This window comes from Daucus carota, chromosome 2 (genome assembly GCF_001625215.2).
Source record: "Daucus carota subsp. sativus chromosome 2, DH1 v3.0, whole genome shotgun sequence".
In the NCBI taxonomy this organism is placed as follows: Eukaryota; Viridiplantae; Streptophyta; class Magnoliopsida; order Apiales; family Apiaceae; genus Daucus; species Daucus carota.
The window spans coordinates 44,863,272-44,877,596 of NC_030382.2; the positions used below are offsets into that span (position 1 = coordinate 44,863,272).

Sequence of the window (14,325 nt, forward strand, 5' to 3'; positions counted from 1 at the left end):
GAAAATTCACCAAGCCTGTGCTGGTAGCCTGGTACCAATCCATCTAACCAAGTAATTTCGAGTGTGTAGCATGAGACAGACAAAACCGCAAAACCGAGAATAACCTGCCTCACATGTCTCTGAATAATATTTCGAGGTCATGAATTATGATAAGATGTGTAGGGTGTTAAACTAGTACAGAATAGGCTTTTAGCGTCGGTCAAATTAGGCTTTTAGCGTCGGCGTTCCAGCGTAGTATATGAACGCGACGCTATAGGTTAACCCTATTGCGTCGGTCAAATTAGGCGACGCTTAAACTATATATTCATCGGTTAAACGGCGACGCAAAAGAAACTTTAACCGACGCTAAAAGTTGTTCCTTTGCTTTCGTAGTCAAACAACCGACGCTAAAGGATAAGCCTATAGCGTCGGTTGGTCAAACTGCCGTAGCTTAAAGTTGATCTTTTGCGTCACGTAGTCAAACAACCGACGCTAAAGAGTATGTTTCTAGCGTCGATTGGTCAAAAAGCCGTAGCTTAAAGTGTATGCTTACTGTGTCGGTTTCTTTTGAAATGCCGTTGCTTAAAGTCCTTTTTTTAAATATATTTTTATTTATAGACATAATTGATATATTGTATTATATATATTATTAACCTGCTCATCCTTAATTCATGTAAAGAAATCCAAATGAAAGTACACAAAGATAAGAACACTAAATTAAACAAATTTAATTAGGAATCTACATCGATTATATCAATAAAACAGGACATTAAAAGATTACAAATATGTTTTGTAGATAATAACCATTTAGTTGTCACAGGCAAAAGAATCAATTTGCTGAAAATAAATTCCCTTCAGTAAAAATCACAAACAAACTTAGTCGAATACAATAACAGATTATAGATATGTTTGTGCAGATTACAGATATTGTAGGACCCCTGGTCTTTTTGTTGCTTGCCAAAGCAGAACCGGATGTTACATTATCTTCATCCATGCCTAGCTTATTAGCTGTAACAGAATATATAGTCACATTAGAAATTTGCCATATAATCTTCAGAATCTTAGAACCTGATGTTAAGCCCAAATATTGTATAATTCCATTCCCCCAACTCCGTTCACTCAAAAACAAACACAACATCAAAGATTGATCCTAATGTCAGACAGTTCACAGTTCTTCAGGGCTCAGGCATGGTTCCGTGGTCCACACTGGTATTTCAAAAACTGAAGACGATCTTAAGTATTTACAAGGAGAATCTGTAGATCCATTATACACATGTCAAACATCGGGATGTTTTCAATATTGCATTTTACTATTTTTGGATTTCATGCTCATTAAGCACGGTAATCGGTTCATCTACAGACAATAAGAAATTATAACCACGATGAATTTCCTGTCACATCTCATTCTTTGTGTCTTTACTGTATAACTTGTAATGTGTGTTTTTAGTGTTCCTTTAACTTTTTAATTTAAACATATTGAAAGAAGGTTACCAGTTTGACAATTTGGGGTGCATATCTTTCTCTATACCATAAGCGAAGTAAAGCAGATATCTTGTATTCTTTTTTAAGCATGACTAGTTTAGTACTATTAGGCAAATATATAACTCTCAACTCGCTGGTAAAAAGCTTTATATGGTCATATTTGTTTTGCATATTTTATTAATTTTGAATAATTTTTTTCAGCTGCAGATTGCAAGCCATCAATTTACATTTCCATTTTTTAAATGTGCATTATATAAATTACTCTCTCCGTCCCTTTTTAGTTGTCACATTTGGTTTTGTGCCTGTCAAATTGACCAAAGTTTGACTGAAATTTAATAATATCTTATCAATTGATAAAATAAAAAAACTATATCACCGGAAATAACTTTTAATCTACTTTAGGATGTAATTTTCAGTTTTTTAAAATAATGAAAGAGTGACTTATAATCTTCGGTCAAAAATTAGTCAATTTGACCGATAAAAATAGAAATATAATATTGCAAAACAAATGACACCTATAATATAAATTACTATATATTATGGGAGAGATTCGCTAGATAGCATGATATAATATTGCAAAACAAATGACACCTATAATATAAATTTCTCTAATCCACATTAACAATCCAATCATACCAAAAATAACACTCAATAAGAAGTTTGTAAAAGATAATTAATGAGCATAACAAATTACTTATGATGATAATATTATATAAAACCTAATCTAACAACATATCTCATTTTTTATAACCCAAAGAAGAGTTGGACTGTTGATTTGAAATAAAGGATATGTTGTTTAAAGAATCTATGAAAGTGAAAACTAAGTCTTTAGGCAATTTATAGTACTTTTTAGTAGCTTTTTTTTCCTATCTGGAATCTACTAGTTATCTTTCTTGATCAGTGATCAGAAAATCACAAGGTTTTGCAACAATAAAAGAATATATTAAGATGTGATCTATTAGATAATCAATCAAGAACTGCATCTATTGGCTTGGCAAAAAAGTTTTAAAAAGTAATATAATTATAACACATTCTTTGTGAAATTGCGGAATGTTGTATGGCATACCTCTTTCCCAGTGTTACGCTCCAAGTTCAGGGACCTCTTTTCAGATTCCAAGAAGAGTCCTAGCTGCACTTTCATCTTCCTTGCTCGTCTCTCTGATTCCTGCAATCTGCACAAAGCCTCAATCTTCCATTCTTCTGCTCCTTTCAATTTCATTCTTGCTTCCTCTAATTCTAGTCTTCGATCTTTATTTGCTTCTACCATTTCTTCCACTATTGTCAAAAACTTTGGGAACGCTCCTGATGTCAACATCACCCACTACAGATCAGAGGACATTATGCACTCGAGAAAATGTGGCTTTAAGGATTTGGATTGTGACAAGAAAGGCTTCATAGTTTTGACCAGACTGATAAAAAGTAGATACATATCCAATAGCTTTTTCAAAGTACTTCTGCATGGAGACTTAATGGTCACTGATGTTCTGAGAAACTTCATTTTGGCTAGAGTAACCTGAGCTTCGATTTTCATAAGAAGATAAACTAACTGTGTTAGTTGAAATTTCTGTTTCTGCATCAGATCTTTCCCTGCAGTGGTGGCTCTAGTAGTAAAGTCTTCCTGTGCATCACAAGGTCGAGTGAGAACATACATAAAACACTATCCAATGAAAAAGCAGATCAGATTCTCTCAAACTAGTTTACTGCAAATTAATGTTATATTGAAGATTACAGTTCGAAAACATAAGACCTACCAAAACACAAGAAAGAGTATATAAGTTCATCAAAATTTTATCATAAGAAATATACAATTTCATACTTACAATTAGATGTATATTTATGACTTCTTACAAAAATCTGATTAACTTAGTCTGATTATCAGAAGACTGTTTCATCATACATTCATACGCCCTGCTTTCTTGAGAAATTGGCAATGCTCACAGTAAGTTTTACATACTATCTAAGTCATCTGCTAAAACCATATAAAATTGGATCTAATGTTCTCTTTTATTTCCTTCTCTTTTCACTTAATCCATCAGAATTTGTTTCACAAATTTTTAGGTTGGGAAACCTCCAGGACATATTAATGGCTATAGGAGGTAAAGAAATACGAAACTTACCAGGTAAAATAAGAAAAACCTGCTATGCTTCAAAGCATTATCAGTCCTGTAGACATAAAGTTTCATGTCATATGAAAAGTACTAGCACATAATCATTGTTCAAAATCCAAATGCAGGCCTGAAAATATAATATGCAGGATTCTCTGTACTGGAAAGATATTTCATATGATCAACCAGCTGGAATATATGTGGAATATATGCTTTGAGAACAGATTCCGGTAACTTGGGTGAAACTGATTTTCATGAACTTCCAAGTTGGATCTAACTTAAAAAGAGAAGTCTTTTTCTATTAGGAGATATTTAAGAATATAAAGTTACTATAATTGACAATATCTTCATTACATAGAACACTGCCTCATTCTTCGATTCCTCTAAACAATTATACTTAACAACTCAGTCATGCCAGGAACATCTGGGAACTCTTGATATAAAGTAAATAATAGCAAGAAACCAGATTTTTAGATCTAGAACAGTTAAATCAGTACTAGGACATCGTAACACATAACAACAATACCCGACAATGGAAGAGAGAAAAGTTAAAATTATTTTATATGCAGACCAGAGAATATATAATTGTTCTATATGCAGGGCCAAATCACACTCTAATTAACATCTTCATTACAAAGAACACTGCCTCATTCTTCGATTCCTCAAAACAATTATACTTAACAGCTCAATCATGACAGGAGCATACTTAACAACTGATATAAAGTAATAATAATAGCAAGGAAGCAAATTTTTGAAACTAAAACAGCAACAAAATCATAGTTTAATCAGTATTAGGACATCGTAAGTCATAACAATAATACCGACAATGAAATAGAGAAAAGTTAAAATTATTCTATATGCATACCAGAGAATATATAATTATTCTATATGCAGGGCCAAATCACACTATAATTAACATCTCCAGTACCAAGAACACTGCCACATTTCTCGATTCCTCTAAACAATTATACTTAACAACTCAATCATGCCAGGAACATACTTAAGAACTCAAATCTTCAAACAAATTAGAAAAGTACATACCAGGAATTTGATGAAGAATTATAGTTTTGCAGCAGACCAAAGAATCCAGCAAATAAATACAACCCAACTACTGAATAATCTCCGAGATATGTCCAAATCGACCAAAGAAACAGAGATTGAACAGATCCAGTGAATTTGTTGAAGAACCCTAGTTTTGCAAGAGAGCACTTGAGACATTGAGCAGACCCAAAGATTGATTGGGCAATTGAGAGATGGAGATTGAGCACTCGAGAGATTGAGGGAGAATCGAAAGATGAGGAGCGATTGAGAGAGCAAATCTCAATTAGATTTTCGTCCAGAGCAATTCTGATTGTTTTGGACTCAAAAGTAAACCTGATTCTGCATATATAAGCGCCGTATATTATTAGATTTTTTAAATTTTTTAAATAATAAAAATATTCTATTACGTCGGGTATTTTTTTGGCGATGCAAAAGGAATATATCTACAGCGTCGGCGTTCTTAAACGTCGCCCAAAACATAATCTATAGCGTCGCTGTTCTGTCAACCGACGCAGGAAATACCTTTTAAGCGTCAGTGTATTTTTAACCGACGCAAAAGACAGACTTTAGGTGTCGGTTATTTAAAGAACCGACGCTATAAATCAAAAAAATTCATTTTAAGCGTCGGTTAAAGCCTGAACCGACGCTAGAAACAGTTTTTAGCGACGGTTTTCAAGAAAACCGACGCAAAAGAGGCGTTGCAAAAGGCATTTTCTGTACTAGTAAGTTTAGGAAAAAGGAATAGAGTCGTACTGAGAAAAAGGTGTTCAGTTAATTTTTTACCTACAATAAAACTCTTCTAAATATTTTTTTTAATTAAATAAAATTTTACATTCAAACTATAATTTTAATACGCTAACTACAAACAAATTAGATTATTATTCTGTTCAAATCTCTAATTCAAACCACCAACTTACAAACAGGATTAAATAATCTTAATTATTGTACTTTGATCTGTGAATTAAATTATGTTATTATCATTATACACCCTCGTCCCGTAATACATGTCTCTTTTGTAAAAATTACGCATATTAAGAAAACATTAATTAGATAATATTTTCTCACTTATACCCTTAATAAATGCATGAATGTAGACTCTTGTTCAAACCCTTATCAATTGGCATACAACTTTTAAGAAGGAAAAATTTGGAATAATTAATGTCAATATATTTGCATTGGAAATTAAAACTGGACAAGTATTATGGGACAAATTTATTTATCAAAAGAGACATGTATTATGAGATGGGGGAGTATATAATTATATTTGTTTCGTATAATTTTTAAATAATCAAGTGTCTTTGGATTTATAATTATATAAATAATTTATATTTCAAAAAGTGGTTATTGAATAGTCTTTTTAATTTTTAACAAATTAATTTAACTAAAAAAATTCAATTTTTGATTGAACACAATCCACATAAATATTATTTCAGAGAGCGTTCGATCTTAAATATATGATTGCACGTATTTTAAATATATGACTGTACATATTTTTTAAAAAATTAATAATTTGTATATTTTTTAAAGAAAGCCTTTGTAATTAACAAGCACAATCTAATTGGTCTCATATTCAAATCTGGTGCAAAAAAATATTATTTATACCTGCACTTGCCTTTCCCAGATAACTACTTGCAAGTTGCATCTATTTGACTTCTGCTTGCACTAATTTATCACGCCTTGTTATGTAAATTAATCACATTATTGTGTGCACTTGTATACGCATACAAAGGACAACCCTTTTCATATTTTAATTCCACAATAATAATACTCCGCGCTCTACTAAATTGTGTGTTGACTTCTTTCAAAGAATGTTTAGGAATTAGGAGGTGTTCTCGTAGTCACAGCTAGGTAACGTGAATATAATCATACGTAAGTGTGATTAAATTATCCACTGGGCTAGTAGTTGGATAAGATCGTAAGGGAATTTTTTGTGAAAAATGAAATTAATGTGGAATTTTGAGCTATACAGTGGGTCATCTCCTCAAAACCCTCTCAGAACCCATTTATACTAATAATAGGGTTTTGCGACAGATTTGTACATATAAAAATATCTGAATTGTTGATTATCTCTTGAGCACCAATGTGCGTGTATGTCAAATTAAACCCATTTTATCTGACAAAAATAAAAAATTAATGCGGTTGGAATAGAATAATGTAAACTTACATATATGTTTCTCGAGCTTAGCCAAAAAGAAAATTTTATAAGCAGCAGGTTTAAGCTAAGTTATTATAAGAGAAGTTTATATTGGTGTTGATCATCTAATCTATACTTATATTATAGATTAACATTTGTTATAATAAAGTACTCAGTATCTTTAATCCTATTTTCCAAATATCAGTAAGAATATTTAATCGTACATGCTTCTGTCTCCACTCGTTCACTCGACTTGTATGTCACATTTTTCATTATGTTAGGTTACTGTTAGTGTGCATTAGATTTGAAACCCAAGTGCCAAAATAACGAATATAGATCAATCCGAAAGAGATATATGTGTTCTTCGGGCTCAATGGTGCCAAGAAACCCTCGAGTCAAATTTTGGGCCACAGTCCCTACATGAATAATATGCGCGCCTGAGATGGTGCCTTTTGCAATCATTTGTAGAAACATATGCCGGAGACTGGAGAGGTCCAGAATTCAGATGTTAATTGGTGCTCTCAGAGCTTTTATGCACGCACATTCAGTGAACGTTACACATAACATGTGGCTCTTCTTTTATTTCTTTCACTGTCATAATGTTGCCTTAAACACCTGATAACATTCTTTATTTCATTAAAGCTAGTAGTACTATTAAGTATTCACTTATGTACTGACTACTGTGCAATGTAGGGATTAAGTTTTAATATTATTTCAGATTTTAATAATATTGTGCATTTTTTTCATTTTAGATAAGTGTTTGTATTGAAATAAGATATGTATAGTCGTAAAGTTATACTTTCTAAATATCAAATACAAATGTAATTAGCTCCATTTTATCCTAAATCTTAATAGTCAAAGTTTATATGAATAATTCATGCTATGCAATGAAATTTACCATTGCACAACCAACAAGTCATTCACCATATTAAAAGTAATAAAAATATTCAAGAATTCTCTCGAAACACCTCGTAAAGTGAGCTACATGACCCATAAAAATGTCGAGTTTCTGATGAGTATAACTTATAAGTGTAGAGTTGGTAAAAGAAAAGGTGATTACTTAAACCAGTGGTCCCTTTTTTTCTTCTTAGTATATTTTAATGTTCAAAAAAAAAATCTAATAATTATTTTTTAATATTTCAATTTTCCAAAATAAAATTGAATATAAATTCCTTTTATAAAAATTTAAAAACATAATTAGTAAAATCATTTTGTTCACACAATGGGATAAGTGTAGAAGTCGGAACCACTGGTATCTTCATCTGTATACAAGTCAATATCCAGCAAGTATGAACACTTGTTCTAATCATTAGAAATATACTTCTGAGGGCATAAAACTCTGTGGTTTCTACTGTTTGACAAGGAATATGCAGTGCACAATCCATGGTAATGATTCATGATAATAGTATTCATAATTCCTGAAAATAATGTACTCATTATAGACCATATCAGCAAGGCCCGTGTTATCATTATAGACCATATCGTCACTCTCTGTTGAACAGTCCGATATCATGCATGACCAGTCGACCTGAAAGAGTTTATAATCGCTTTTAGACACGCAAAACCCTGTTTAATAGACAAGGAGTCATCTTTTTATTATGAGGAGTCTGTTTAATTAAGAAGAGGCATAATATACAAATTTGAGGAGAAGAATGTGATACTGTATAAAACTAAAATGAGTTGAACAAAAGCATATGGGTTACATGGCTGAGAAATGCTCCTGAAATAGTTTCTCATTCTTCAATTCAAGGTTATGATGTTTGATTAATAATCTTTGTCCAGGAATTTTGCTTTTATCTTTACGGTCTGAGGTTTTATGTTCTTCAGATATATTCTTCGAACATGAAAAGCAGGCCAGTTTCACATGCTCATGCATGTTCTGTTTTTTCTTCATTATTTGTCTCGTCCTGCCGTTTGATTCGTTTATGAAATGATTTAATATTTTAAAATGTCATATTATAGTTATAATTTTCATGATTTTAGAAATTTTGCTTCATAAATAAATAATGTGTCCTATTTTATTTTTATTTTAGTTGTAAGACATGTATCTGCACATTTATCAAAACAGATAAACTAAAATTTAATTCTACCTTATATATAATTTTTTATATGTAAAAAATGAATAAAATCTTCTAGTTAAAGCCCAGACAGCCCCTCTAATACATCGAAACTGTATACTCGCTGTAGCCTGTACTGCGAATGCATATATTTTTCGTCGCAAGTTCTTCCAGCGGAAGCACAGAAGGGTTTACCAGAGCTTAAGCCCAGCCCTGGGTAAATTTTTTACAAAAATTTAATAGTTATATATATAAGGCAGTGTTACAGAAATCGGGAATCGGACCTAATCGGCTGAGCTACCGATTCAAGGATTAATTGGAAATCGGGGATTAATCGGAATGATTAATCGGAGTGAAAATCGGGTTTATTTTAATATTAAATATTATTTAATATTTAATTATTATTATATTAACTATTTAGTAACTAATATATTTACTATATTCATAAACTCTATAATTATTCATATTTATAGGTAATATAGTATTTTAATTTTAATAATTTATCATATATACTTCGATTAAGAAATATATATAAGGATTAATCGGATTTCAAAAATCGGATCGGTGGCCGACCTTGCAGGGGATTAATCGGGGATTAATCGGTTAAATCGAAGATTTTTAGAACACTGATATAAGGTAATTTATATGTTGAGTAAGCCCAAGCCCACTGTCAACTGAGGCCAGCGTCAATATAATCAAGTAGATTCAGAAAATAGAGCTGAGAATGATGATTAACTGGGTGAAGTTCTATTTTTTTCTTTTCGGTTCCTAACATGAACGAAAGTAGATTTTTCTTCGTTATTCACTTGTCAAGCCTATCCCAACCCAAATTCCTGGTTCCGTCCCTGGTTATATATTATTAGTCTGTGCTACCTATTATAATCCAATTTACTTTGTGTTTGATTTCGGAGATTGCCAAGGGAGTGGAGTTTGTGTTTCTTTATACATCAAATCGAGTCGAATTTGCGAAAAAAGAAGTGAGTCAAGCTTCATAATCAAATAGATAGTCTCGTTTGATTTAGACTCGAATACTAAATGAACCAAATAATATGTTAGTCATAAATAATGCAATCGAATTTTGCAAACGGTTAATTACTTAATTAGTAATTTTTAGTTATTCTATTGCTCAGCACAAATCATACAACTTCACTCATTAGAGTAAAATACTGATAACTCATACTTTATCTGTTCTTGTTTACTTATTCACCTCATTTTGTTATCGTATGATAAAGACACATGTCGCGGACAGTTTTGTGGGGGGAGGGGGGCAGATTTATTATCCAACTCGGCTCGCGAACTTGAGACAGACCAGAACAAGATAATTGGTTGCTCATGGAATACTTGTTAAAAGCCCATTTATAGATGTGTCATCATGATTTATACAGGAGTATTAACTATATTTGCTACTGGACTTGCATAAGCAGGCAGAAGGCTTGTGAAAGCCCGTTTATTCCTTGTGAATGTTAAAACTTAAAACAAGGGCCTCAGAAACACAAAGCCAAATTATTCCTCGTGAATATTAAAACAAGGGCCTCAGAAAATATTTTTGGGTCATACTAGGAATCCTTATTTGGGTAGTATTTCGCGCAATAGTTAGTCATCCGAAATTCAAAGTTTTGATGTTATCAGAATTGATTTTCTATATTTTAGATTGGCATTACTTTCAAAATTGAAATTTTATGAAAATTCAAATTCCAATTCAAAATTCGAAAACTAATCGGAACCTTGTTGAGATCCAAAAAAGTAAACCTAATATACACGAACATGTATCTATATTTTCCATCGATTTCTCAATGCAAAATTCGCAAATATATTATAAAAACACAAACCGACTCAAATACCGATTGATGATCAAAATATTTAATTATTTAAACTACAATGTACGTGTTATTTAATATTCATGAATATGTAAATTTGTAGGTGAGTAACAGAGATTCAATCCGACATCAAACTCTTTCTGAGATGTTAGATTTGCTTATCAATTCATGCACACTGAAAGTGTATTAATTATTAATGATAAACTAAAATCTTGCCGCCGGGAATATTAGCGTATTTGAGAATTTGAGAATAATGGTTGAGTTTCGGATATGTTCATATACCCGGCCAATTCGAAAAATATTCAGGTTCTGGATGTATCTAAATTCGTTCTATATTTTATTGAATTGTGCTTTGTTTTCATATTTTAATTAACTGTAAGCTGAATATTTGCACTGGTTATTTAAACTTTGATGCATGTAAAGTGTGATTTAAATTATAATATATTCATTTAGAAAAGAAAAAAAAAAGGAATCTTTCTATTTCTATAAACATATGTAACAGATGATCTCTATTAGATCAGAACAAAGACGAGAAGGAATAATTTTGTGTACATGTAGTCATGCTTAAAGAATTCGAAACCCAAAACCCCACCTAATTATCAGATGAAATTAAAGACCCAAAAGAAATAATGAGGAAAATCCAAACAAAATGTACACTGTAGAAGCGCCATATTTGTGTGCTGGAAAGGAAAGTTTTGATAAAGAAAGGGAATATCTGGATAATTGCAGCAACAAGTACAGTGGGAGACATAGATATGTCTGGGAACTTGTTACAGACCAACACCCGAGACCACCGTCTCTCTCCCACTCGATGCGCAGCAAAACCCCACCACCTTGAAACCCTAAACCTGCTTCTGCTTTTACCAGACACCATTCAAATCAAAACTTATGAGGTGGTTTTTTTTTCTTTTTCTTTTCCGCTAAGTAAAACTTATGGAGTTTAAAGATAGTAGTACAATTTATCCCATACTCAGTTTTATTAAATATAGTACTTCACAAAGCAAAAAGAAGAATAGTATGCATACCTTTGCTGGTTTTGTTTTCTTGATATTCAAGCTGTGTTAAACAAAACCAAAACAAAAATGATACAAGCATGGTTGTATAAACATGAACCCAAACTAATCAGTTAACCTATTAATTCAAAATTACAAAACAACTAGTAAACAAAAATTACATAACAACTTCCTAGAGTTATAGCCAAGAGAAATAAATATTATACACTAAGAAAATTCAACTTCCATATATACAATCAAGTCAGTCGAGAAAATGCACACGTATACGGAGAATTGTAGATAACACAATACAGTATATATATACGTAAAACTTAGAATATGGAGGAACACTGCAAGGAAAAGGGATAATAAACTGGAATAAGAAAAAGGGAGCTCCCTTCAGTCCAAGCACAGAAAGCTTAAGATTCAATAAGTCTCCCGCATCATTCACTCAATTACTCGTAATTAAAAGTGTGTTTAATTAGAGGATGTGGATGAATGAGTCAGCAGCTAATTGAACCCTACATGCCACCCATAAGTGGACCGAAGAAAGCTCTCTTTATCCTCACTAAATTCATTTCACACCATTAATATATACTTAATCAAGTACTCCCTATATCAACAATAAAACGAGAAATATATATATATATATATATAAACTAAGATGATCACTAAACCAAGGGAGCCAACCAGCAATCTTTACTAAGGAAGGTTGGTTTGAGTATTTGTTGGTGGGTCTTAGCCAAAGATTGAAAGAGTTGAAGAAATATGGTGTAGAAATTGAGTAAATGGATATATAGCTGTAGATAAAGAGACCCTAAATATATAAGCTCCTGCGAGATATTTGGAGGGAATGGGGGATGAGTAGTTTGTGATGAGCTAGCAAGCAACCTGAGTGGAGCTGGAAAGCTCTACTGGGATGGTGAGTGTTGGAAGAGGAGTTATATATAGACATGAGGAAGGCATTACCGTATATTCTTATTTGTGTGAATATATACATTATACGAGTCCGAATTTGTGACTATTGCACGCTATAGCATAAAATATAGAATAACTGTTTAGTAGTTTTTGATAGGCAGGTGAATGAGAGTTATCTTCAAGTAACATACAGCATCTGTCAAGTACTCATACGCTGCAATATTGATATAGGAGTATTATGTATTATCCATGTATAATATCACGTACAAATTAAAAACATTCAAATAATATTTTAATAAATTTTATAAATTTGTCATAAGATTTATAAATAAATATTTTACTAATATGATACATAAAATATGATTTAAAAAAACTCAAACCAACTAACCCGCAACCCGCTAACCCGTTTCGGCACGATGGGTTATGCCGCACGCCACAGTCCGCTACTTAACTGTGCCGACCAATTCCGTACCTAGATAGAACGAGCACAATTTATCTTTGCACTGCAGAGCATTGCTGGAACTGTTCGTTTAGCCAACATTAATTCCAGGAGTATATTGAATAAATTAGTAGAATATAAGAAAAGCAATATTCACATTCGTTCTTCCTTCTGACTTCTGAGTGTTACCATATCCCTTGTACCCAAATTAACCCATACATATTGGGTTCTAGAAATGATAAAATGTGTCTTTCTTCTCATGCAGCATATGCATATGCTTCTCATTCTATATTCCGGAACATGTAACAGTGTGTGTACATCCTTTAATATTTATTCACCCCATTAAACAACCACGTTACCGAAAGGCAATATTCTTGGATGTCATTTATAATTATTCAACCGTCGATATCTACCGATTATGTCTCTAAAATTGTAATAATTCAGCTAATCTTCTAGCTAATTCGGTTAATTCATGACCGAGGAGAATGGCATGGAATTAAACAGCTTCATTGGAGAAGCTAATAGCTAGGTCTCCATATGAGCTCTTTCACGAATAACCCTAATTTGAAAAATCTATGTAGCTGAGCCTACACCATAGACCATATAACCTTTCTGTGAGCTGGAGAAACTTTTTATATTACTCCAGCTTTGCCAACCCAGAGTAAAAAGGACAATGTCCTGTAGCCAGCAACAGTCCAAGAAGTTCTTCCGTAAAACAATGTGTCGTCATCATTATAATATTATTTCTTTTTATTTATATTCTTAATTTTCAGAAATAAGTTTTTTAAAATATAAATAACTTATTTCTGTAATTAAAAAGTATTAAATATTAGTTAAATACTTAATATTACTCCTAAGATAATTTTTATTTACTGAAATACAGGTTCTTATTTCGCGGCAAACATGGCCCCTACACAGATCAACCTTACTGCCGAGTTCTTGACAGGAGCAGGCGAGCCCTGGGGTAAAGCGACCAAGACGGCCGCTTAGGGAACTACTGTCTCATGGACACCAACAAATCTTTACATATGTAATATATATCAATAAATTTATGCATTTATATATTTATATGTATTTGAATCTACTGTGCTATTCTTAAAACAATGTTTTTATTATGTTATTGTATATTGATTTGAATGTATGTAAAAAATTTTCTTTACGATCTTGAAAAATAGAGGCATCATTTTCAATTTTCGTCCAAGACACTCAAATCTCCAGAGCCAGCCCTAGACAGGAGGCATAATAGTGTATAAACTTTAATGTGCAATTAACTTCATATATCAAATAGAGTACAGACCATATATAGCACTAGATATGCCGTAACTCGTACCCACAAAATCGAACAAGCAAAGTACACAAAA

At 32.2% G+C, this 14,325-nt stretch overlaps 1 protein-coding gene across 1 annotated transcript; it reads right to left on the reverse strand.

Moving 5' to 3' along the window:
• Positions 1-717: 717 nt before the first annotated feature.
• LOC135150543 (uncharacterized) lies at positions 718-5,318 on the reverse strand. Its single transcript, XM_064086905.1, has 5 exons — positions 5,290-5,318; positions 4,608-4,946; positions 3,579-3,624; positions 2,528-3,079; positions 718-987 (listed from the first exon to the last, which is right to left on the reverse strand). The coding sequence occupies exons 1-4, from the start codon at positions 5,316-5,318 to the stop codon at positions 2,783-2,785; spliced, it is 711 nt and encodes a 236-aa protein (XP_063942975.1). The 3' UTR covers positions 718-987; positions 2,528-2,782.
• Positions 5,319-14,325: the final 9,007 nt, after the last annotated feature.